This window comes from Haemaphysalis longicornis, unplaced genomic scaffold (assembly GCF_048455015.1).
Source record: "Haemaphysalis longicornis isolate Haplotype H1 unplaced genomic scaffold, Haemaphysalis longicornis Haplotype H1 scaffold_10, whole genome shotgun sequence".
In the NCBI taxonomy this organism is placed as follows: domain Eukaryota; kingdom Metazoa; phylum Arthropoda; class Arachnida; order Ixodida; family Ixodidae; genus Haemaphysalis; species Haemaphysalis longicornis.
This window is the reverse complement of record NW_027526204.1, coordinates 40638723-40665632: the sequence shown is the minus strand read 5'-3', so window position 1 is coordinate 40665632 and position 26910 is coordinate 40638723. Positions and strand designations below refer to the sequence as shown.

Below are 26910 nucleotides of genomic sequence, written 5' to 3'. Positions count from 1 at the left end.
TATTTCACACCATGTGATATGCTTTGGGAACAAAAGAAGAAAAACGGGGAAACATAGAACTGATTCAATAATAGTTACAACAAGACCGATTTACACGACTACGTAATTCACGCCAAGTGATACGGTCAAAGAACAGTAACACAAAATAAAAATGTATGGAAGCACAGAAATGATTCAATAGGGGTTAAATGCTGCGTCCCTCCATGACTGAGTTATGACAGCGATTCTTGGCCCTTTACATTATCTGGTGAAAAAAATTTGTCTGTAACAACATGAAGATATAGTAACACACAATGCAAGATGACACTCGCAAGTGGGAAAAAGCATGCTTCGCTTTTTTTTCAAACCAGGAGAACTCCTGCGCCAAGTTTACCAGCAACAGTAGCTTGAGCAGGCACCTTGTGCACACTGTTGCAGTAGGGCCTCCCTTGCCAGTCAGTTCTTCAATCTACGGATGGGTACAGAAAAATCTGTATTGTTAATGCAGCTTGTAACACAGGTATAATAAAGAACGGCAGCCTACCCTTGTCCATGAAAAGAAAGTGCATGACAACTGCAACTTATCGGTACTGACATAAGGGGCAGAAACTTCGAAAGTCACTAAAAGGATCTAACTTAAATTAAGGACGACTCAGCAGGCAATAGAATTGAAGAGGATGTGTGTAACATCAAAGGACAGGAAGAAAGCGAAGTGGGTCAGGGAACAAACTTGTGTTAGCACATATTAGTGGAAATTAGTAGAAAGACAATTAGTAGAAATGGGTCTGAGCAGAGCATGTAATGTGAAGGCGAGATAACCGTTGGTCATTAAGGGTAACAAACTGGATCCCTAGAGAAGGCAAGTGTGGCAGGAGGCGGCTAAAAGTTAGATCCTCAGATGAGACAAAAAAGTGAGGACCGTGATAATGGGAGATTAATGGGAGAGGCCTTTGCTCTGCAGTGGGCGTAGATAGGCGGCTAAAGATGATAATGATACAGAAATCAACTGTAATGTTCATTGGAGGTTACTACATTGCACACCAGAGACTTTGAGCGTGTAGTGAGATATAATGTGAGTTTTTGTGACCAATGAATTACTTTCGGTAGCAATAAATGCATCTGTATAATGTTTAATTAAGATATGGTCGCCTGAAATATAATAGTGTCTGTGGGCACCCACTGCTAGTGGAGCATCTAATAGCCACTTTCGTGATTAAAAAAAAACAGGAACCAGTCATATCATACAGTACACTGGATCCCCTCCTCAAACTACAATACAAAAAATAAACACCAAAGCATGCTTTCATTCACACTTTTCACTTCGTGTCACATGATAACCCCAACCTCAGCACTCACTGAAAATAACGAATCACTGTGCACACAAATTGTCTTTATTGGAAGAATGTGCAGCCGCCCTTTTTGCTGCCAGCAAATGATGTAGCAAGCCAATAAAAATGAAAAGATCGCGCTCTGATTATGACGCACACTATGATTTCTGGAATTCGGAATGTAAATGCACTCTTTTTATGAACAGTAAAAAACTCATGTTGATGATGCGAGCGGACATGTGCATGAGAATGTTTCATCTGTTTTTTTTGTCCGATTATATTTTGTGCATAACGACAACATGGTTCTATGCAGTGACCACTAAAAAATTAAAATTTTCTGGTTTTAACGCAGTAAAGCTACACCTAGCCTTGCATGCTCCCTTAAGAAAAGGCTTATATATTAATAGCATGATGAAACCATGAATGTGAATTGAAGTCTCGACACCTGGGCAATATTTTCCACCTCTAGTTTTGATACCGCTGCCGCTGTCAGTATCAAACGGCATCCTTCGATTATCAGTGCGACACTTTAGCGACTATGCTTCCATGGCATGTTAAAGAATTCTTAGGCAAGTTGAAAATAACCAATAAATAATATTCTTTGCTGGGGACTCCCTACATAAAAAATAACTGGAAATTAAGCAAGAAATAGGTAGACCTGCAAAGTACTGAGGTTGGTTCCCACAATTGCTGTTGCATTCCAAACCTGAGACTCCACCTTTCCAGGACAGCCAACCCACATGAGCAAGCTTTTTTTATTTATTTATTTCAAAATACTGTCAATCCCAGAAGGGATCATTACAGGAAGGGAATGCCAGTAATGCAGTGTCATTTGAATAAACAACTAAGAAGTGAGTCGTAATAATCGTACAGAACATGGGGACTAAGAATCACGCACGACAGAGAGAGCAGTACAAGAGTGATCACAATCTGTTCACTTATCGAATACAACAAACTAATAGTAACAGATGACACACAGAAAGAGCAAGAGAATGAAACGTAAAGAGAGCTAACAATTGGCAAATAATACAGCCCCGGTACATACAAAAAATGGGTCACATACTCGTTCCCGTGAACAAGTGTTCACCAAGGCACTCACGAAACTTCTCGAATGTTGGCTGTAATACCAAGGAATCATCTAATGCGTTCCAGTCTCTTATGGCTCGCGGAAAAAAGGAATCATAGAAGACGTCGTTTGTACAAAGATATTCTTCGATAGTTAACATATGTTTGTGTCGCGTTTCCCTTGCGCGATATCATTCTGGATCTATTCTCAGGTTACGATAAATCAGGTGATGCAAAAACTTTAGGCGGTTAAACTTCGAGCGCGTTTCAAGCGATGCAAGTATAGCGCAACGAAGCAGAGCGGTTGGGGAGTTGGTGCGTCTATATTTGTTAAAAATGAAGCAGACAGCCTTCCGCTGTATTCTCTCCAAAATAGTCATGTTTCTGTTTGTATGGGGAACCACACAGTGTTCGCATACTGAAGCATCAGCCTGATAAGCGTGACGTATGCGAGTAGTTTCGGGCCGGAGGTCACGTGGTTGAGTGTTCGTTTTAGGTAATACAGCTTGTTGAATGCCTTTTTTGTTACATTTTGTATGTGGGTAGTTCAGTTAAGGTGAGAGCAAATGGTAATCCCCAAGTATTTGTACTCTGCAACATTTTTCAAGAGGATCTTATCGAACCCATATGGAAAACTAAGAATCAACTTCTTTTTTGATACTGACATAGATACGGTTTTGTCTGGGTTAATCATCATTGACCAGTCCCGACACCACTGTGCAGGGCGATTCAGTGCATTGTTAAATTTAATTTGTTCATCAACAGTTTTTATCACTTGGTAGAACATGCATTTTCTTTTTCTGTTTACTTTAACTTGACGATTCACGGGTGCGCAACATTCTAAAAAGATAAAGGAATACTAATGTTGAACTGATGCTTTTGGTTGTACCCTATACCATCCACGAATAGAATGAACTGACTGCTGAAGAGCTCCTAATGTGCAATTATTTATTTCTCAATCAAGATACACAAAGTCCCACATTACCCATGTATCTGTGTAGTACTTGGTTTCGCCTGTTGCGTGCTTTCCTTGTCCAGTGGTTTGCAGTTTATTCTAAATAATTTGGCCTAGCTTCTTCCACTTGTTGCTTCCCAGTGCACTGCGCATGTTAATTTGATATTACACTGGCTGAACATACTGCTGCCTTTTAGATTCTCCTTTTATGCATTCTATATTGCTGTATTATTCTTCCATGTGAACAAAATTTGCTTGCCGGTTATATGCGTGTTATCTCTCATAGTTGTCTAGAACTACACCTGTTCCCCTTTCTTGTATAGATTATGCCTGTCAGCTCCTGCCGAGTGCTTCTTAAGTAAAGGTTTCAGTATGCTGTAAATAAATAAATAAATAAATAAATAAATAAATAAATAAATAAATAACTTTGGAGATACGGATATCATACAACTGACACTGAGCACTTATATAATAGTAAGTAATAGTTTATTTTCCATAAACTGCACAACGTTATGGGGAAAGAAGGGAAAAAGTTGCACACAAGCAACTTGACTGGCCACGTACAATGCTTTTCTTTTCCGTACTTTGCTAACAGAATGCTCTCACAGCAAGTGTTTGCAATGAAGAGTACGCTTTTCGTTATTTCAGCCTCACTTTTCTTTGAAAAAGCTGCCTGATAATGAAAACACACGGATTAATGAAATCCCCTGTAGTGTTTATAAAGCGGTTGAAGCAAAGTTATTACGTACTGGAAAAATAGTTGAACATTCCTTGCCCTCCATTATTAGTATACTGCCATATAAAAAACGGCGCGAAATTTGTTTTCCGTGCTTCAGCTGTGGTGCTGCCTTTCGCAAATAGTCTCGTAGCTCTAATCAGGGCAAGTCATGTCAAGTGAGAGCTCCCCACAAGCTTGAGACACGGTCGCATCGGACCGATTTTTCCCGTGACCGGCCCGAACCGCCCACCCCGGCTGCCTACCAACCCTACCCCGTTCCGCGTCCCACTGGAAAGGTGTCTGACAATTCCCTTGTTCTCTATGGTGACCCAGCCACGCGACCGTACAGAGTTCAATATTTCGCATCAGCGCTCGCCCACATTACAGATCTCTAAAAGATCGACCACCTCTGACCATTGTAATTCAACCACCTTTGGATGGCAGCATTTACATCAGAAGAAAACATGCAACAGTTGGCGGCGCACTTGGAGATCACGGTGAAAGGGAGGTGGTGCCTGGTGACTAACCCCAACCGCTGCGAAACTGCGGTGAAGTTTTACTAGGTGCTACCGGAAATCCCTAACAAGCTCCTGTTCGGCCAGTTACAACGTTTCGGCCGGGTGCAGAGTGTGATTTGTGAAAGATGCAAAAACCTCAACTAGAGCACGTAACCAGAACCACGAGAGCTTTTCATTTGATCCCGTCGATTCCAACATCCCTTGAAGCGGTTCCTCACCAGGCCACTATAAATGGTAACCCCATCCGAATTGAATTTCCCGGTCATCCACCACAGTGCCTTTGGCGGTACCACATTGGACACTTCCGGAAAAGCTACAATACACCATGGTGTCGTGCACGTCGTGCCTACGGGGAAGACCAGGAAAAGTGCACGCAGTGTTACGGTAGCAGAGCGGGACAGCAAATGCCCGCGGAAAACCTTAAGGAAAATTAGCGTACGCCAGCCATTCCAGGCGCGCATAATGAAATGGTCAGGTGAGCCCTCTCCGCCAGCTCCCTTAAACCACAATGGACACTCTCCAGAATTCACTTAGGCTTGCCACGAGTAATTTTGTGAGTCAAATCTCCGCAGTGCGCAGATGTTGGACACTCAACTTACCTGAAGACCATAATATTGACGTCGCCTTTATGCAGGAAACCAAAATCGCAAATCCGGCACACGCAAAGAACTTCGCCAACATCTTCGGAAACAAATATTGGTGTTTTTGTACCGAGGCGGGCGCCCCAATGAGGGGTTGAGTCATTCTCAGAACTTGCCAAATTGTCGACTGCAAACTGGCGAGAGATGACCGCTTTTGCATGATCGATGAGATGATGGGGAGGGAGCATACCCGTTTCCTGTGCACTTACGCCCCCAACGATTCCCACTAGTGGGCTGAGGTGTGTCATGTATTCTGCTCTCTCCTGCCATCACCTGAAAACGCGTTTTTTGGGGGGTGACTAACTGCATCCTAAATGCAGGAGACTGATCAGGAAGGAGAGGCAGGGTGGACCCATCGGCGAAAAGTTTTAAATCTGCACTAGAAAGCTACAGCTTGGTGGACGCTGCCTTAAAGCAGGAATTGAATACATTGCACTACACGCGTTGCTGCGGCAAGTTGCAAGCCCGCTTGGACTGCGTTTATATTCCGGTGGATTTGTGGTCACAGGTGGTCGGCTCCGAAGACACACAAGACCCCTCTTCCGACCACGGGTTTTTTACTTCTGACGTCCAACTCGGTCACACTTTGGCTGCTCCAAAGCCATGTAAGCGTTGGATAATGAATGCCCTGATGCTAACAATACTTTATCAAAAAAATTATCACAGAAATACAAAAAGTCAACTTAGGTCCTCAAGACACCACTGCCCGGAAACAGCTTAATGAGAAGGTCAAAGATGAAGCAATCACATTGGCAGAATGGAGACTGCTGAAGATAGAGCCAAGCAGCGCAGCCTTTGAAAAACCCTTAGGGGGCTCATCGAGGACGAAGAGGAACAACCACGATTTTTCCAGAAGAACATCCAATTCCGAAAACCGGAATTAAGGGACCAGGTGGAGTGACGCTACTGGGGTGCTCTGGTCATGGAGCACGCATCACTACGATCGAAGCCAGCTCAATAAACAAACTTTACCGGTTATGGGCTGTCTACCTCTGGCATTCAACTTACGAACCCATGTGTCGCCCCAACCTATTTTGAAGTCTATAGAGAAGGGAGAAGTGGGCCTGGTAAATGTAGAGCTCAAGCTGATCATACAGCGGTCGTTGGACTTTCGCGACGAGCCGGGCTTTTTCCTTCGTGCGGCTTTGCAGTGCCTTGGCTCTGCACACCTAAACAGCTTTCTCATCACGTCAGAGGGCCTTAACCCCAATCTAATTCACACTGGTTTCTACAAAAAAGTTGGCACTGCCTTCGTAACATTCGAGGAGCAATTTTGAAGGCATTACCTCGTCACCACTAAGCCACGACAGCGTTAGACCTCTTGGCAAAAGTCCTTCCGCTGCCTGTGCATCGGCAACCTTCCGAGTGCACGCCAGGCAAGAATGTATTAAGGCATGTCTGAGCCCTGCCTGTGGCAACCGGTTATGCAGATGTCTTTCCGTTTCATGAGAAAGTGCTGCCAGTTATGGCATGGCAGGCGTCTTGGGGCTCCTTTGTGCCCTACAGCACGAGATGCATCCTGTGCAGTAAACCGGAGACGCCTGAGCGCGCCTTCCAGGCATCCCGAACTGTCCTGTAATTTTGAGATGAATTACAGATCTTCTTTGGCACATTATGGCAAATAACCTGGTCGAGCCTCAGATACCTAAGTGCGGAAGCGGAATGTCCCGGCATTTGCGACTGTGCTCTCGTCCTTGGCCTTCACTCCCTCAGGAGGGCCCAGGTCGCCGCAGTTGAGTTTTCTGGGAGCCTAAAACCTGCCTGACGTCCCCTTGGTAATAAACTCAACTGGACCACAAGTGCGCTAGAGGGAGCCGAATCTGACAAAAAATTGCCTAAGGTATTGCCGTAGGGTTGGAACCTTTAGAACCTTTTTACCGTATTGGTTAGAAGCTTTTTACCGTATATTTATGTGGAAGAAGTTTCATGTGTGAATGTCTAATGTAGTCACCCTTGACCTTGCTTTCATTGGTTTGCATATAATACCAAGTCTTGTGATGTCCCTTGGAACCATATATATTCGTGTAAATAAAGTTATTGTTAGAAAAATAAGTATAAAATCGAAAAAAGTCCATATCATGGCACTAGGGTGTGCTGGAAGAACATGGTTGCCTACTTCAAAAAGCACACAGCAAAAGTCGAAAGGAAATATATCTGAACCGAAATGGTGGAGCTAATGATTGGATATATCCTTTACCAGTAAAAGGCTTTAGACAGCCTAAAGAGACTGATTTTGGCTACCGCAAATTACATCTGTTATCTTGTAATACCCAAAGGCAACTGTTCGGGAAATGAGAAAATGATGTATAATACACACCTCTAGACACCCGTTGTACTAGGGTGAGCATGGCCATCCATAAAATGGGAAGTGGCAGAAACAACCCCACCTGATGTAGCCAAAGTTAAAAGCAAGATGTGGGCAGCCGCTGGGAGGGGAGAGGAATAATCCAACAAATAAAAAATTTACGCACCTGTAAAACGACAACCGCAAGTGTCAGCCATTAGGGCCCCTAAAAATTAGGTGCAGAAAAAAATTTCAATTTTCTGAAATCTAGCATAAGAAGAAGGGTACCTTTCCGTACACAGTTTTTATAAAAAAAATCGAGGACTTTTAAAGGGCCTTTCACAAAATGTAAACAGGACGAACGGAGTTCGCACACATGAAATTTTATTGCAAAGAAAAAAATAAAGGGCTTTCATTTATTGCGCTTCGTTTCATTCAACTAGACGAAGTTCTGAAGACTGCACCTAATGTTTCATTTGATTAGATGAAATTCTAAAGCCCAGGGCAAGTCTTTTAAGGTACACTTTGCGGTCTTAGATTTTGTGGTCTGTCTGTCTTCACACGTGTGACACCACCTTTTGTTTCTGCATTTTTGGCAAACATGTGCAGCTTTCCCGCTCATGGCAGTCCTTTCAACAGTGATTACTCTGCAATTTTTTAGCGAAATGAAAAGTTATTTTGCACAGCTACTACTTGGTGTGAATACTTGCTTTGTGCACAGTTTTAAGTCGCGCACGTTGCGGGACTGGGTTCCTGAGCCTTGGGAACTATCCCATAGAAATGCATGGGGAGTTATATTTGACAGCGAATTACACAAAACATTATTCAGAAACCTGAAATCTTTTTTTAGCTTTTTAATCGTCACGTTGACTTCTAGATTTATGCCAAATATTATTTTCCTAAAGTGGTTTTGCTAGGTTCCCGAGAGGTTGTAATTTTGAGTGAGAAAGCTGGGTATGCCACCTTTAGAAACCAATAAATATGCAGCAATGGCTTTAATCCTCCATTGAAAGTACAAATCACCTGATCAAGATTGCACACCAACCAACACATGGGAAAAAGAAAGCAACAAAGCATCACTGCACCGAGGGTGGGCACAGACCAGATAGAAATTAATCAATTATGAAAATTTGGCAGCTGCCCCCTTGTAACGGGTTGGGGGCTCTCGGATGGGTATATATTTGAGGGTTTCTTAGCGTAAAGAGTTTGTGGTTGCCACCTTTTTTCATTCTAGCCAGCTCATTTCCACCATCCCTCCAGTAGAAACTACGTAATGTAAACTGGGTTCTGTGTGTTTATACTGCTTATCCGTCTTGTTGGCACTAAACTTGTATCCGTGCATGCCCTTTTAAGGAATTCCTCATGCACAGAACACACAAACAAGACGCAAAAAGGGATGTAGACACAGCACCAAACAGCGCTGTGTCAACCTCTCTTTTTTGTCTTGTTACTGTGTGATGTACACAAAGAATGTGAAAATAACAAATGACCGACAGTATAAAAGTTCTGCAACATCACCTTGTGCCTCCTATTCAATGGTACCACTTGGGTGTTGGGAGTTCAGTTTTTTCGACAGCAAGACTTAGTTTGGCCACGTCCTGCTTCTCCCCCACACACTGCACCCAACCCCTACCCCACCTTGACCCACTTCCACCTCCCCATCAAAGTTATCAACAATCGACATCATGTATATGTAGTGAGGTTTAGGTAAAAGACTGCGAATCCTCCAAACGGATGGGGCAGCACCTACTCACGCTGGCCTGGGCCAAGCAAGAAGAGAAAAAATCAGTTCAGCAAAGGCGGTAACGAGACGGTGCCCCTCACTATTAAGTATAAACAAACCTCAATGTCGTAAACAGACAACGCTCAGGCTCCGAGGCTGGACCTCATTTTTAATGTGTTGATAATAGATCCGACTGAACATGAATCCAGAAAAGGAAAGTAAACTACAACTAAATTCAACAGTTCAGATTCATGTTGAATTCATGTAGCTGCATTTTTGTTAAAAGCAATATGTCCTTGGAGTAGGTGGCGATGTGGTTGACTCACTCTGACCAACAACTTAAAAGGCTTTTCGCCAATCTCGAAGTTGAGGCCAGCCAGACGAAAAAACACGTGGCGGATGCATGCTCACCTGCTTCTTGTGCAGAAAGTTTGACTAAGCGTTGCCGGTGTTGCACTAAGCGACAAGAAATCAGATTTGTCAGGACCACGCTCAATTACCCCATTTAATATACGATTGACCCAACCTGGCCGCGTGAAAACTCCAAGACTTCAAGGTCTTTTAAGCATAGAAAAGAAATTCCACGACAATCAAAAGCTAGAGAACGCAACTTTTAATTTTAAGTTTTAAAATACCTGGGTGCACGCTGATCTATGTTATTGGACATCGGCCGCATAGCAATGACTTCTACTTGTTCTTGTGACATGCTCCGTCAATAGACTCAATCATTTGCTGACAGCTCGTTTAACTCATCACTATTCATGAACATTAGACAACGAATAAAGTCATCAGAGAGAGTACAATTGAAAACATTGCTTTTCAAAGAGCACTAGATTAAATCTTGATTGTGTATTCAGTACTCAAATATATTTGTTAATAATTAGAGCCTCTGTCTCCAGCAGCATGAGATTGTTACAGTGTCACTGGTCTACACAGTACCTGACGAAGGACCACAGGCATTTGGTACTGCGTAAGCCCAAAAGGAAGCACCAAAGTTTGATAACAAACCTGCCTGTCAGGTATTGTGAGGCATCCATGCATGGTGGGTTAAGCTTTGTTCAACCTTTTAGTCAGAGACTCTTCAAGTGGAGATCCTGCATAAAAAAGGCCTATTAAAAAGCCAACCAAAAAGAAAACCACTCCACATTGAGAAATATTTTGCTATTTATATATTTCGTCATGTTACAAATAATATGCTGAGCACCCCCCTACAGTGGTGGGTCAAATGCTGCGAAGTTATCCGTCCTTCCAATTCGGATTTCACCCCTGACCATTCACACAAGACGTTATCTACCAAATGCAGCACGACACGGAAGGAATTTGAGAGCGTCACGCACTCTTCCATCCTGTGCATGCTGCGGCATCTTGGCATAAATGGCCGGGCCGGGCATCGCTGCTTTCTTGAAGGCCAGACCTTTCAGGTCACCCAGGCTTCCTCCATCACTTTCACACCTGTTGGAACATCGAAAGAGCTAATTACTTTAGTTACACACCACAACCGAGTGGGTGTTACATAGCAGATCTTGTCTATCAAATGCAGCACGACATGAAAGACACCGAAAACAGCGAATACTTGTTAAGCGACGTAATTGCAACGCAGCAATGCAATTATGTATGATATAATTTGCCTGTCAGCTAGGCGGTGTTTACGGTAACAAACCGACCTAAATGTTTTGTCGGTAACTTTTAAATAAATATTTACTAATCCCAACTGAGTCCGAGCTATCAATGGGAGAACTAACGAGGAGGCTGCCATATTGCTTATATGACTTATATGACGTCAAACAAAAGCACTATTGCGTGGGGAAAATGAATTGGTTCATTTTGATTCGTGCCAAAGCAGCATCTGCCTCATTTTCGATATGAAACTACGATCTGCGTAGATATTCCCGGACGTTATCTGACCTTTTTTTGCTGCAACCTGTTTTCGAGAGAAAAGTCGCCGAGTTTTTCTTGTCACTTTTTGTTTCGAAGGAATTCCAAAAGAAAACGCCTCATTAGACCGTACGCAAATATACACCTTCAAGGTAGGCAACGAAGAACGAGTGGTAAAGTGTAGATTAGGCATGTTTGTGGTGCAATCCAGCGAGATTAAAACACGATAAGCCAACAGAATATCGGAATATGACTATTTGTTTAATATAATAGTTACCAAGTTATAGTAAATGAAGTAAAGCAAGATCAAAGAGTCGATTCAAGAGGGAACTGAAATACCTGTACAAATATCAAGCGAAAACTCCGATTGAAACAGTCTGGCGGTAACGATGACGGTCATAGTAGTTAGCAAAAAATAAATTACTGCTGGGCCGTCCATGCGGCAGTTCAGCCTGGCAACGTGCCATCTGTATTTGTCCTATATGTTATCCCTGTATTTTTGCCAAACCAATGCCTGATGTTCGGCGATGGCGGTGTCGGCAATGACAACAAATTTCTCGTAGGAGATGCCGATACATCCTTTGCTGTCGGGGAAACGGATACCACCCCGCAAGACAAGCTGGTCAAGATCGCGTAAGTGGGCACAATGCAAGACCTTTTCTTATCTCTCTGTGTGTGTGTGGCTTACTTTTTACCAGTGATTTGTAGGTGGTGGCACAGGGCGCTATGTCACTTTACTCAGTCTTTCTGCTCCTCGATTGTAACGCCACAAAAAGTTTAAATATTTCTTGAGCCGTAGATTCAGTGCGTTGTGGGACTCCCACATTCATTGTGGGAGCGCAAGGCCCGGCCGGAGCAGCGAGAGCGGCGTAGACCAGCGGCCGCCCAGGTCCACGGTCATATTCGCTCTGTTGTCACGTGACATTGCTGACGCTGGCCAGGCACAACTGACAATTGGGAAAGGATGCAGATGCTGATAGTGGCGCTAAATGCAAATAGGGTTGTCGCCACTGCAGGGCGACAACCGTAGCACTTAGCGCGTTGCAATGCTTGCATGTCTGTCGCAGAGTGCAAAAAAAACCCATGTACAGGTATTCACAACAGAAGCCGTTATGGAGGTTTGTCCGCGTTCGAGGTCTGTAGGCTGTCCTGGTCAGTTCCAAGACAGCGTCCGGTGATTGGGGGAACCTCAGGTGGCATCGGCTGAGAGTGCCAGAGGGGACGAACTTGCGTGCGGTTTAGAAGTCCTGAAGTGGAAGAGAATCGAGTCGCGGCCACGGGTGTACACAACGAGGCGATGTTTGTTGGACTGACACTGTTACAGCATCCTTCCGGCACGCGTGCATACGGGCGTTGGGATTTTGTCACATGCAGATTTGTCTTTTATTGTTCCTGAAGCCGTAGTGCGCCAGCACGGCTGCGCGAAGGTCACCGTAGGGGGTGACGCTGCGCGGTGAAAAGGTGAGGACGCAGGGGCACTATAGCGAAAGCGTCTCCCAGAGGACAGAGTGCTTTAGAAGCTGTATGCTGACGTGGTTGAGCTAGAGGGTATCCTCGAACATGAAGAACCAAGGTCCGAGCTTGCCTGGCTTGAACTCCGGTATTGGATGGTCCCCCACGTTACCATGTCGCTCTGCTGCTGGCAGGGTAGCAGCCGCGCAACTTCCGGGTCACCACTTGTAGGAAAGGAGCCGTAGACTATGAGTTGTGGGCCTCATACCAGTTATTGTTGGTGCGCAAGACCTGATGTTCGATCTGTTGTCACGTGGAATCGCTGACGCTTGCCAGGAACCGCTGCTGATGATTGTGAAAGGATGCGAATGATGATAATACTGACACTAATAGCGCTTTCCATTGGGCGAACAGGAGCACTTCTAACTGCACCCAAAGTGCTCTCGCGAGTTCTGGCGTCTTCCAGTGGTCGGGCAGGAGCAGGGGCGTTGTGTTTCATTAGTCGAAGAGGAGCACTTTTTTGGCGCCGAGAGCAGCCGAGAGCAGTTCTCGGTGCTCCGTCGCCTGCGGCGGAGTAACAGGGAACGCCGAGGAAGTCACATGACCTCTTTTACATTATTTCTGGTATTATCCCCCGGTGGCGGAGGAAAAATGGCGGAATCCAGCAGCCGCAATAGTCGCTCAGTGCGTACGGCAGCAGCTAAGCGCGGCCGTCTGGACGATGCTGCTACTTTTAGATGATGAAAGCACCACATATTCAAGCGCAAACTCATCATCGGACAGCAGCAGCAGCAGCGACGACGACGACGATTTGACATTGCATGAGTTTATGTTCGAGCACCTGTTCACCCCGCCGGAGCAGCGACCGAAGGTAGAGTCGTATCCGGAAAAGACGGCGGATGCTGTTATCCTTCGCAGCTAATCTTAGCAGTTTCTATGTTACGTCATGTACATAGCGCAGTAATTTCTCGCTGAGGTGCTTTGTTCCCCCAATTAGAATGTTTTTTTCGACTACGTTCTGAAATCATTTATGATTTGGCAGCGTCTCTTTAAACAGGGCAAACGCCTAAAAGTTACCTGGCTTATCACTAAAGAAATTTACCAGTGATAAACTCTTTTTATTTCAGCGTCCTCGTATGTGGACAAGTGCAACCCTAGCGCACAGTTTGGGGATCTCCCAATCCGTTTAAATCTATTTCGGGTATCTTCGATTGATTGCCTTTGTTAATACTATTTCCTGCATGACAGTCACTATTGTGTAGGAAGCAGCCGCGCTAAACCAAATGATGCATTCTTTATGTCAGTGCTTGCAATAAGTGAATGGTTTCTAAGCAAATCTTCTCAGATGAAATTTGCGTTCCAATTGGTAGAAATAATGTCCAAATGGGCTGCCGCACCAGGGGGTGCCGGTTGTGTAAGAAGTGGTTACGTTGTGCTCCGCAGTTACCGCAATTGAATGTTTCACAGCGACGATATGCATCGTGTGTGCCAGAACGATCGACAAGACGGATCTGCGGCGTCTGTTGCACCGGTCGAGCACAGCTCAAGCGCATCCCTGCACGTATATCCGTTTCCCACTCAGTACAGCCAGCCGTCACCTGAGCTTGCTTATGGGAGTTATATCACAGCATAAATGTACCTACACCACACAAAACTACCCGAACTGTAATAAATAACAGCCAAAAGGGATCTGAAATGGTTGAAAACCACGTCGTAGAAAAATATTCAAGAGAACTAGCCGAAACCGACCAGAAAGGGGAAAACCCGCAAAAACACCCAAGAAGCTGAAACTGACCAAAAGGCAACGAAAATACCCGAAATTCCATTTTTAATGCATAAAGATGTCATAAATAGATTATATGAGTGATAACAAGTGTTCATATGAAATTATCACAAAATTTGAAAATGAGAAAAAAGTGGTAACGAATTTGAACCTGGGTTAGGATATTTGCTTCGCGGGAGCGGAAGTACTACACTACGAGTCCAAGCGCTTCTGAGCGATTACATTGAGTACCATATGCACGTGGACATAGTTTCAAACACGCCCCTAGATGGCGACATGCGTTGCTTGGCGGTGCTGACTAGGAAACGCCTATATGCCATCACTGCCCATTTGCGACGGATCACCGCCCGAACTACCAAAGGCAACGTAAGAAGGGGCGTCATGTCCACCCCCACCATCGGGCTAAGAGGACAGCGCTCAGCATCTTCAAGCACAAGCATCCCGCATCGTTATTTTTGAGCAACTTTCCTTGGTGAACTCGCCAAATTTTTCATGTGAAGAGACCCCATCTGGATGTCGCGGCTCCAGCGCGAGCCAAACTTCAGCTAAGCCTTGCATTCCAAATGTGGGCGCAATAATTTTGCTTAGGGGGAGGACCTTCAAGCTACGAGGAGCGCACGCCCGCCAGAATCCGGCAATGAGGATGACAGCTCGTGGGAGCATTCCACACGTGCAAGCGTTCTAAGAGATCGGCGCGAAGGCCTTCGACGCGGTGTGAAATTGGATTGCCTTCCTGTCCGCCAGCTTTACCTGACCCTAACCAGTGCACCATAATTTTGAGACCGCGCGGACAGTACGCTATGAGAGACCTGCCCCCACGTCAACTGCGCAGCGCGATCAGCAACATCCTCGGGATGGGACAGTTCAAATACCGTGTCCTGCGCAAGGCAAACTCAATTGCTGTCGTCGTGTGGAGCCACGTGCATGCGACGCAGCTGCTCCGAGCCACGCAGCTAGGTTATCCGCGGTTCCTCATTCAGCCTTATGAAGCGTTGGCACAAAATCAAGTCCGAGGCGTCATCTACAGTCTTGACCATGAATACACGCAAAGTGACCTTCGCCAGAACCTTATCTGCAAGACTCATCGCATAGTGTATTGCCGCCGAATGGGAGCCAAAGGCAACGCAGCGCTGATAACATTCGAAGGGAATGAAATGTATTACTGCGGAGTCAAAAGGGTGCTTCCATGCCTCCCAAAGGCAGTAAACTGCAGCCGTTGCCACAAGATTGGCCGTAAGTATATGTGTCCTAACACCGAACGATGCTCTGCATGCGGCCGGGAAAAGGCCACGACCACAAATGAGTGGACATCCTTGTGAAGTGCCACAACTGTGTGGGCTCGCATCTTTGTACGGATCTCAGTTGTCCCTCAAGGCTCATAAAAACGCGGACAAAGACCTCCGCTCACCGCAACAGCGCCATAAGCTGTTTTAGGATGGTAGCGCGGAGAATCGTGTCCCGTCACAACAGCCTCGCACTTCGATCCATCGACCGAAAAGGAGCTGACGTAAAAGGTAAACTGACGAAAAGAAGGCGCCTGAAGCCGCTTCTCAGCCTGTGTCTCAAACCACCAACTCTCAAGCTGAGGAGCAGAAGAGTGTGTCTGCACGAACGGATCCCGCCTTGAACATGGCCAGTACATCTACCCCAGTGCTCAGTCCACAACCACCCAACTGGGCTCAGATTGCTGAAAGTCAGGCGGCGTCCACAAATAAGGCATCCACTCGTTCCGAACCCTGTAATTTGAGACAATGCAAAACACTTCCGCCACTCCAGCGTGAGGTACCTACTAAAGTTGAAGTAGACAGCGGCACAGAGCAATGCTCTAAGTCTGCGGTCGCAACTGTGCCAGATGTACAAAAACAAATTCCTTCTACAACAAACTATGGCAGCGCTAGAGCAGATAATAAGACGGCTCGAAGAGCAACAAACTACCATGCACAAAGAACTTGTTCAGGGGTTCAAGCATGGACGACAAGCGGACCAACGGGACCGAGATTAATTTAGGCGTATCAACGAGCTACACTTCCGCATGCCCACAGGTTTGTTTCAAGCTGTGTTTCCCGGCCAAACAGCGCCGTTAACAACCTCATCAATTTTTATGGAGGCATATGGCCAGGCTGGCAAATAAGGCAACACGCATACAAGGGATAGGCCCACGCAACATGTCGAACACGAAGACGAATCCCAGCCCGCAGGTCCTGCAATGAAACTGTAGAGGCTTCGCCGTTCGCGGTGGGGAGCTAACCGAGCGCCTCCAGCGCGATCCTATCCCCCTTCTTTTGCATACACGAAACGGACTGTTTTTCGGTTCCCCTCATGGGCTACAATGCCTATTTGTGTCCAACGGTACTTAAATTTAGAAAAGGGAGACGTTACCCGCACCTGAGGCTAGGGAACAAGCTGTGGTGCTCATGGACAGACGTTTGCTACAAACGTGTATCGACACTAGTGACATTTGTACGCAGTGCCGCGAAGTGGTTGCTGTCATCATAGCTATTCCGGGTGTCAGGTTAATGGTTGCATCAGTATACATACGTCCTGCTATGAGCGATGGCGATGACACCGCATGGATCATAGCTCTTGGTCGTCGAGCCCAAGGTTGTTCGCCCATTCTAATTGATGGAGATTTTAATGCTGTTCCCACCTTGAGCTTCAAAATGAGGTTGGCACTGTAACCCACCTCGCCGACCATGCCAAGCAGATGGACAGTTCTCCGGACTTCACACGGGCAAGCACCGCTCTCAAATGCGAGTCGCACACCTGGCCAGATACCCTTTGTAGCGACCATTTCCCTATCGCAGTGAACCTGAAGCGCCTCAAAGATCCCCGCCAGTCACACCACGCCTACGTGATCCGCTGGGACAAATTTAGAGAGACTCTTTTGCAAACTCCATCGCGTAACAGCCATGGTGCAAACACATCTCGAAACGTATGCGGTGAAGGCGGACTCTCCGAATCCCGACATTCACTAACTCAACCTTTGGGCCAGTCGCCTTTAGGCACAGCAGTGATACCTCAAGAACGGCAAAACACTTCCGCTGTGGATTAAGCTGAACAAGGCTACAGCCGCTGCTCGTCAGTACTCCAAGAAGTTGCAAAGAGCTCAATGGCACGAGCGCTCTTCCTCTTTCAACGAAAGAATGGGCCAGTCCAGAATTTTGGGTACGTTTCAAGCCATGCAAGGAAAGCGGCGAATGTGCACCGCTGGCCAGAACCTTGCGCTTCGCCGCAACATTGACGTAGCCGCTCTCGCTAACATGGCAACAAATGTTTTCTTTTCACAGCCAATAGTTCTGTGTTCCCCTACAGAACCCAAGGCAGCATCAACAACAGAAACGAAAAAAAACCCTATGGACACTCCATTCATGATGGCCGAGCTGGTTACGGCAATCATCCAATGAGCGTCAGCAAGCGTGCCAGGACCTGACCGCATTACATGTTCTGCGCTCAGAAACCTTCCTGAAAACCTCCTAGAACAACTACTTGAATGGTTCAATGACACCTGGCTAAATTCCTCTATACCACCGGATGAAAGGAGTCGTGGGTAATACTAATTCCTAAGCCTTGGAAGCAACCAGACAAGTTGGAAAACCTGCGCCAAAATTCACTTCAAACGTCTTCACATTCATGGAGCGCATGGTTCTTAACAGGATTCAATTGCACCTGGAAACTACTACCCAGATTGGGGACACGTAAACTGGGTTTCGGCCAGACCTTTGCACACAAGACAGCCTACTTCTTCTCCATTCAACGCTAAAAGAAGCTCGTACGTCGGTTGACCCTAGGGTCTTAGTAGCAATTCATGTACGGAAAGCTTTTGGCTCCGTTCCTCATGAGTCGTGACTCCGTCGTGGAAGGAGCGCGACGCCGAGCCTTATCAGTAAAGACCATTAGCGAGTTCGTACACTCTTGCAGAGCGAAGCGTCCGCGTCAAGCTGGGCCGGGCCTTTGGAAACAAAACAGGAAACGGAATAGGTGTACATCAAGGGGCAGTGCTGTCTCCAACACTTTTTATTATGGTCATGGCGGACCTTCCAGCTATGCTTGACAAGATTTCAGGCATATCTTACACCATTTACGCCGATGACATCACCATCTCGTCGACGGGCGGCGCACTCGGCGAACAAGAGCAGGCTCTGCAACAAGGACTGAACACAACCACTGACTTTCTGGAGTCAGTGGGTCTTTTGCCTTATCTAGAAAAGACAGTCTTTGTAGTGGTAGCCAATGTCCGTCTTCGCAAGCAGCACGTGAAGGACCACATCAGCCTATCCATGAACGGAGTGAGACTGCAAGCTAAAGAGAGCGTTCGTATTCTCGGTATCCCTGTTGATCGAGATGGTGGAATGCGGAACATGGAGGGCAACTTCTCTGCACGCGAAAGAGCACAACCCACCTAATCAAAGGAGTCACGTCCAAATCATAGGGAACAGACGAGAGCTCTCTACCCACACTTGTAAACAGTCTCCTCGTTTTCATGTACGCATCAGGTATACATACCTCACAAAGAAAAACTGGCAGAAGCTTGAAATCCTGCATCGTGAATCTCTGCGCGTCGCTACAGCATTGCCAGCAATTACAGCCAAGGACGTTCTGTACGCACAAGAGCAAGCTAACCCGAAGACAGACGGATTGGACAATTTGAGCGTCTGGACAGCACCAATGCAGGCAGGATACTTCTTCTAAGAGCCGGTTTCGACCTACCCGTCAGGCATCCGCACGAGCTGCTGGTTCTGTCTTGGGAGGACATATTGAACAAGCCACTGCCAAAAAATGTCGGTCACGACAACCCAAGACGAAGGACAAGGAAGGTTAAAGATCACCTCCTAGACCTAGCCAGTGGAGACAGCAATACACCAGCAAATAGTACCCTGCATGTCTACACAGATGCCGCAGTTGAACATGACCACGTCTCACTCTGCTGGTAAAGCCTAGAAGACCGAAGTACAAATGCACGCGTCCATATTGTCACAATTTCTAGCCGGTAAGCCGAGATACGGGCACACCTGGTTGTCTTGACTCAACATGCAGGCAAACATCCAAGCACCCTCCGCCCTCCCAAACGCAAAATAATTGACACTGACTCAATGGACGCAATTCGAGCCCTGTGTTCACGCAAAACCACTAGCCGCACTGTCCGCCAAATAAAGAAAGTCCTTTTTGAATGCCAACAGAGGGGCCTACAATACTAAATCCGATGGGTCCCTGGACATGAAGGGATTGAAGGCAATCACGAGGCACACAGAATTTCCTGGGAGCCAATTTGTATTCACCCTGAGCAAGACTGTTCAGAACCCGCTGATCCGGATGCGAAGGCCGACATCCGCACAGGGGACGGCTGTGCTCTGGTGTAGGCCGAGCGGAAGGCCGTTCTTCAAACAGAAATTCTGGAAGACCCTAACCCGCTGTCCCCCGGATTCAGCCGATGGGTAACAGTGCGGCGAAGGCATATACGAACAGACACGGCACTTACGCCTCGTACGGCTTGCTATTTCTTCGGGCGTGGAAACCCGTACAGTTCTCCGAACTGAGAGAAATGTGGTACCGGCACCCTGTGCAGTGCGCGACACCTCCTGTGGGAGTATTCAGCACTCAGTTTTCCTAGAGAACGCTGCCTAAAGACACTTGGCCCGCCACGACCGCCAGACTACGAACTTTGGGTTAATCCGCTTGGAGCCCCACCTCAACAGGAAGCACCTCCTGAACACAGTGCTGATTTTCATAAGAAAACCGGCATTGAGGACTGCTTCTAGCTGCCCTTCTTTCCCTGTTCTCCCCACTCCTTACTTCCAATCCCTTTTCCGACTCTTGACCGAGGCCTCCGGTCATGTCAAGGGGACTTCCCTCCCTTTTTCCAATAAACGTGTGCTCATTCATTAATTTATTCATTGATTCAAATGGCCGACATATAACACGCGCGTCCACGGGACTGTCAGATTCTCCTAAAACGATTTAGCACTGGTGAGCATGCATCGTTGACCCCCATATCATGAACGGGGCCCTTCGAGCTGCCGAGCGGTGAGGACTGGTTCCACATCAGCTCTCCAGATTTTCGGCGATTGCGACTAAATATCACTTTATGCCCCGCAAATGTCCTCCTCAAGTGCTCCGTGGAGGGCCCAGGACAACCTGAATACCTACGTTTGAGGTACGCACCCAATTTGTGGGACTATGGTGACGTTGTTCTACCAGCCTTTGCCGAATGGGAGGTGCGCCTAACGGCTCCGCCGACCACTAGGCCTGACGGCCGAAGCCGCCGGCCAAGCGACGACACCGAGACCTAAAATCAGTACCCTCGCCGAGCCGGGACATCGCCACGTCAAGATGCAAGCAGAAGTGGAGGGCGAAATCGACCCCGACAATATCACAAAGTCGCTCGGATGGCGCATCACCGGTGAGCACAAGGCACAGCCACGTAAGCAAGGCCCAAGCGTTACCGCCCAACTGCCGAAGCCCAACCGAGCCACCCGACAAGGGCGAGCTAAAGGCAAGGTAATTTAAAACGTCCGCATGCTATCGCTACCGGGAGGAGACACGTAGATCGTGATGAGACCCTGCGGAGGCCTCAACATCTTCAAGGGCCTCGCCGTATATGTAAAAGGCAGCGGGGATCACAAGACAAGCATGGGATGTCCTCCGACCGAACTATCTGCAAAATATCATCGTCGTCAGCACGCCGAAGGGGGACAACGCTGATATGCACGTGGACATCGAGAAGATCGTCATCAGAGAAAAGGCTTACAAGATCAGTGTCACGTGAACCGATGGTGGGGTGGTCTTTACCAGCTCGGAGCAATGGACACGGGGAAGCCGTTGACGTGTTTAACCACATCCATTTAATGCACCCACAAAAAAACCCTCAGGCAAAGCACTGAATATTTAAACTACACACCCGATAAACATTCAAACCTCAAACTAAATATCACAAATACAGTTCAAAGCAAAACACCCAAAGATTCTACAGTAAAGTCCTACACCATTTTCTCAAATACACTCATTCTATCACCTTCAAGGTTACCTGTCTACACCTACAACTATGTCCCTACAATGGACTGGCCTACCCCGGTCGTCGGCGCTGACGTGTCGCACCCTTGCGTGACCGCGACTCGGTGGTAGCCGTCGTCGTGATCTGCTTCGTCGGTGCCGGCGTTCGATGCGCGCGGTCACTCGCTGGACGGCGTGGGATCCGCGCGTCCCGACTTATTTCTTGGTGGCTACCCCCTGGTAGCCGCTCTCGCTGGAGGTCCTTGATGCCGGCGTTCGACGCGCGCGGTCATCCCTTCGGCGGCGTGCTTCCTCGGTGGCTACCCCTTGGTAGCCGCTGCCGCTGGAGGTTTCAGGTAGGCTCGGCACGAACGTCGCCTTTCGGGGCCGTCGAGACGAACGTCGACGGAGCGTGCACGCTGGCCGCTGGTGCCTGACCGATGCCGCTGGGGCCACGAAGACGCAGGTTCGTGGTGCACCTAGGATGACGGTGCCGATGCGCAGTCGGCCCGCTCCCGCCCAGGCTCGGATGGCGTGGTCGATGGCCTGGCCGTGTCCCCCTGGCTTGTTCGTTGAAGCGCACGTGCTCCGGCCGCCTCCTGGTTTCTTCGGTTTCTTGCCTCCCCTTGTATTGCCTCCCTTTTCTCTTTGTGCGCCCCGCTTTTATATCCTCCGGGATCTCCCGTGGCGCACTCCCATTGGCTTCTCGCCTCTTGTACGTCCTTATATGGCCATCTCGCCACTTGTCACCTGCGTGGCCTTCCCTGATTGGCCGACCAGTGTGCTGCCACCTTTTCCCAGGATTCCTTGGTGCGTCGGCGCTGGCGCTTGCTAATTGGCGCGCTCCTGGCGCGCACTTCAAGTGGCCGTTCCATTGTTCTATTTCCTTGTTTTCCGGGGTTTCCATGCATCCCCTGTCGGGGGGTGCCCTGACACATGACAATTACCTCCCGCTTTAAGAGTTTTTTCTCAAAAAACTGCTTAATCTTGACCACCGATGTCTTCTTGTTCCACAACCCTTGGTCACTTCTCATGCGTCCACTGATCACCAACACAGCTCACTTCTTTTGACGCGCTTTCCATTTCACACTTCACCACTTTTTTCACCCTTTTCTGTAGCTCACTCTTGTACAAAACACACACACATGGTTCACCCAACGTCCCCGTTTTATCACCAATGCATGACTTTCTCCACCCCCGAAATACTCAAACTCCTCTAACACATCACTGCAATCAAGCACTTCAATATTCTCTAATTCGACAACACTCTCTTTCACTGTGCACCATATGTTTTCCTCCTACTCCTCAACCGCGCTTTCCAACTACTTCTTTCGTATCTACACTTCATGCACATACACACGCTTTTATATCCTCCGGGCTCTCCCGTGGCGCACTCCCATTGGCTTCTCGCCTCTTGTACGTCCTTATATGGCCATCTCGCCACTTGTCACCTGCGTGGCCTTCCCTGATTGGCCGACCAGTGTGCTGCCACCTTTTCCCAGGATTCCTTGGTGTGTCGGCGCTGGCGCTTGCTAATTGGCGCGCTCCTGGCGCGCACTTCAAGTGGCCGTTCCTTTGTTCTATTTCCTTGTTTTCCGGGGTTTTCATGCATCCCCTCTCGGGGGGTGCCCTGACACATGACAATCAGTGCATACGAGTCTGCCCTCCACGGAATGGCGAAAGGGGTAATACATGGCATAACATCTCGAAGACACCATCCACGACATAAACGCAAATTCGGTCAATAACTTAAACGCCTCGGCAGTGGAAGCATACTTCATAAGCAACACGAAGACGGCGGTGATCGCGTTCGCCGGTGACAAGGTCCCCAACTTCGTGAGATACGGCTAATTTGTAAGCAAGTCCTTGCTCTGCAGAAAGTCGACGTGTAACTGCCGCCCTCTCTTCAAAACGTCGTACATAGCGCGCAAACCGCCGTGGGAGCGCCAACGAGCTGATGACGCTCACACGTAGCGATAGGGAAGACCACCGAGCCGCGACAAGGCCCCGGACTCGCGACGCCGCTCCCAATCCGGAAACGTTAGGAGGGAGCGCAGTTGCTCATCGCAACGCCCGAGCTGGAGAGCGACGACACCGGAGTGAACAGTCGAAGCACAGACGCTCCCGGTCCAAGTCGCGAAGACACAGGTCCGCAACCAGGGAGCCACCAAAGACCACTGTCACCAAACAGGTAGGCTGGGCAGCGGGGTCTCCCATCGCTCTCGGTACCAAGGACTTCCCACTCCACCACAACCCTCCCGAAAAGAACACGGAAAAGCAAGATTGCGGCGAATGTGCACAGCGCAATGCATGAATTGCCAAATAATATCGACAGATCAGCGAACCACTAGTTCGAAGAACCCGCAAGGATCGGTCCTCTCCCTCCTTTAAACTTGAACCTACTCCCACTGCCGAAATTCCTAGGCAAAATAGAACACCTGGGGCATGCATTGTGCGCCGACGATATAACCATATGGCTCGAAGCACCTGGATCGCAAGGATGAATGGAAGCGGCGCTGCAAAGGGCAGCCGACACAGTCAACGAATACGCGCAGAAAGGCAAACTTCACTGCGTCCCGGAAAAGTCTGAGCTAGTCATCATAGGCCCGAGAAACCAATCAAAATAGACGGGACAAGGATTACCCCTTGCAGGCATTCCACAATTCTTGGCGTGAGAGTACAAGCAGATAACAAGGCATCACAAACGGTGAAAAAGCTTAAGACCACGACGGAAAAGATCCTGAACATGATACGTAGTCTCCAAGAGAAGAGCTACGAAAGAGGACGACACATTACGTCTGGTGCAGGCCTTCGTCATATCAAGGATAACATACACAGCACTGTACCTGCATCTTACAGAAGCAGACACCATATACCTAGACACTTTAATCACAAAAGCGACCAAACAAGCACTGTGGATATCGCAAAACTCGTCAACAGCGCGGCAGCTGCACATGGCCGTCCACAACACGCTTGGCGAGCTAGAAGCGCATCTTTCGAATCAACTAGTTCGCCTCAGAAAAACGGAAGCAGATGGGCTTCAAAAATCGAGTTCAAACCAACCGCAGAGAACATGGACCCCGACACAAACAAATAAAGGAGGGAGGCAAGAGCAAAAGCAATGAACAAATTGTTGGAAGATGAAAAAAGACATGAGGAAATTCTACACTGATGCTGCTTGATCCAAATTCTCGAACGAAGCAACTGTAGTAGTGACCACATGGAAGAAAAAAGTGAACTGTACATCACTGTACAGAATGGAGCCTGAAGACGCGGAGGAGGCCGCCATAGCACTGGTGCCAAGGCAACCTGGTACTGCCTCGATTCTCACGGTCTCGATGAAAACCTACAAGAGATACAGAGCAGGATGAAGCGGGAAACCCCCGGAAACACGGATTGAACAAATGTTGGTCCCTGCACATTCCTCGATCGAGGGCGACGAATTTGCCCACCGACGGGCCCGAGACTTAAACCTCCGGGCCATAGAGGAAACGGACGAACGAACGCACCCAATAAAATATTTTCATGGGACGGGTATGCACCCTCTCAAAGGAATATAGACACCGTATGATTGGCCCCAGCCAGGACAGCCCGACGTAGAGAAAGGGGACGAACCATCTCGCTCTTGGCGTTACCCGTTTGAGACTGTGTCAGGCTGTGTTCGCTACAGTGCGGCATTCGAATTATTGCAATATACCATTTTCCCCGTAAAACTTTTGGTGGAGGAGCAGAGTAAATTCCTATCACCACGGATCTCCGAAGCGGGCGTCGCATCGGCTCAACCGTGATGACTGCCAACACCTCGGGTAGCGGGGGCACCGCCACAGCCCCGTTCGTAGTCATGACGCAGCCTCGTGAGCCTGCAAAATTATCCGGTACCGATGACACCGAGGTTGAAGTCTGGATAAAACATGTCGAACAAGTAAGTGCCCTGAACCGCTGGGACCCAACAATAACGCTCGCAAATGTTCCTTTCATTCTCAAGTGAGCAGCACTCACAAGGTGTCAAACGAACGAAGCAGACCTTTCTAGTTGGGACGCCGTCAAATTAGGGCTCTGTCAGGTATTCGGAAAGAAAGAGTGCCGCAAGCTTACTGCGAAAAAACAGCTCGCCACTCACGCTCAGACATCGACCGAGTCGTACATTGCATATGTACAGGATGTTCTGTCCCAGTGCCAGCGCGCAGACGACAGGATGAATGAAGAAGAAAAGTCAGCCACGTACTGAAAGGGATCGCTGATGATGCGTCCAATCTGCTGGTTTGAAAAGAGTGCAAGAGGGTCGTCCCTATTATCAAGGAATGCTGGCGCATCGAACAAGTCAAAACCCGACGCATCGCGACCCAGTTCGTACGGCTTCCGAATACCGCGGCTACGTACACACGAAGCAGAATTTTTGCCATCGCCTCCACCCCCCATCACGTGCAGCATGGATACTGGGCCTTCTGAAAATGCGGTGACCAGGATTGTCCGCCATGAACTTGAAGCCATGGCTCCCGCGCCCGTTCCACCACGCATGACAGAGCAAGATTCCCGCCATTTCTCTTATTCAAGCGGTTTTTCGGGAGGAATTTGCAAACATGGGTATCCATCCAGTCTGTTCGGTGAGCCACCAACAACTGCGACAAACACCTCCCCGAGCCGTTTTCCGCAGCGACTATGTTTCTTCCCGGTATCGCAATCCAACTGAGTGAAGAACACCAGACGACCGGCCCATCTGCTTCAACTGCAGGCGCGTGGAACTTGTTGCACGCTACTGTCATCGCCGCTGGTTCCTGTTTCCGCGTGACAACTTCTCCTCTGACCGCTTCGACAGTAGGCCCCGCCGCTTTACATCTTGAAACCTACAGCAACCAGATGACTGCGCCGCCACTTCGACGTCCCGAATCGACCGCTCACCCTCACCGCACCGACGTCAGTCTCGCTCGCACCGTCATCTCCGACCACCTCCAACCGCCACTCACAGGAAACTAATGAATGCAGCTCCCGGAGTGAAGCTGCGTTCTGGACTTGGCCCGCAAATCTTCTTCTGACTTCCTCTCTACTAGAGACAATTTACTGGAAATTAGAGTTGACAGCATTGCCGTTCGTGCACTCATCGACACTGGGGTGACAATATCGGTGATAAGCTCAAATCTACGCTCTCGCCTTTATAAGGTCACGCCCACTCTGTCTCATGGCCGACTAGCTGATGGTGGAACCCCCATAATAGCCGGAATGTGTACTGCTTGCGGTACGACTGCTGGTCGTAGTGTACCTGTTATGTTTGCCGCATTGGAAAACTGCGCACATGAGGTGATCTCAGGCCTTGACTTCTTAGCCGACCATTCAGCGCTCATCGACTGTTCCGCAGGATTCCTGAGCCTGGATCTACCTAGTGCGCCGGTGGCCGATTACATGCACCCGCCCCGCTTGTGTTAAACAACGCACATCCGCCTCCTGCCTCAGGCCATCACGTGTATTTTTTTGGCATCCCCCGGCCCTCTTGCTGATGACGAATATGTTAGTACTCCTATGACTGACGTTCGGCTGACGCGAAATGTAACGCTGCCTCACTCAGTCACCTCCATCACTAGCAGCAGACTGTCTCTACCTATCCTGA

At 48.2% G+C, this 26910-nt stretch overlaps 1 protein-coding gene across 1 annotated transcript in view; it reads left to right on the top strand.

Annotated features, from left to right (window-relative positions):
- LOC144159797 (uncharacterized) overlaps positions 1-26910 on the top strand; it is a 101369-nt gene that overhangs the window by 39407 nt on the left and 35052 nt on the right. The window contains exon 4 of the mRNA XM_077691481.1: positions 11650-11719. Within this exon, the coding sequence (XP_077547607.1) occupies positions 11650-11719 (70 nt within the window). The remainder of the gene's footprint in view (positions 1-11649; positions 11720-26910) is intronic.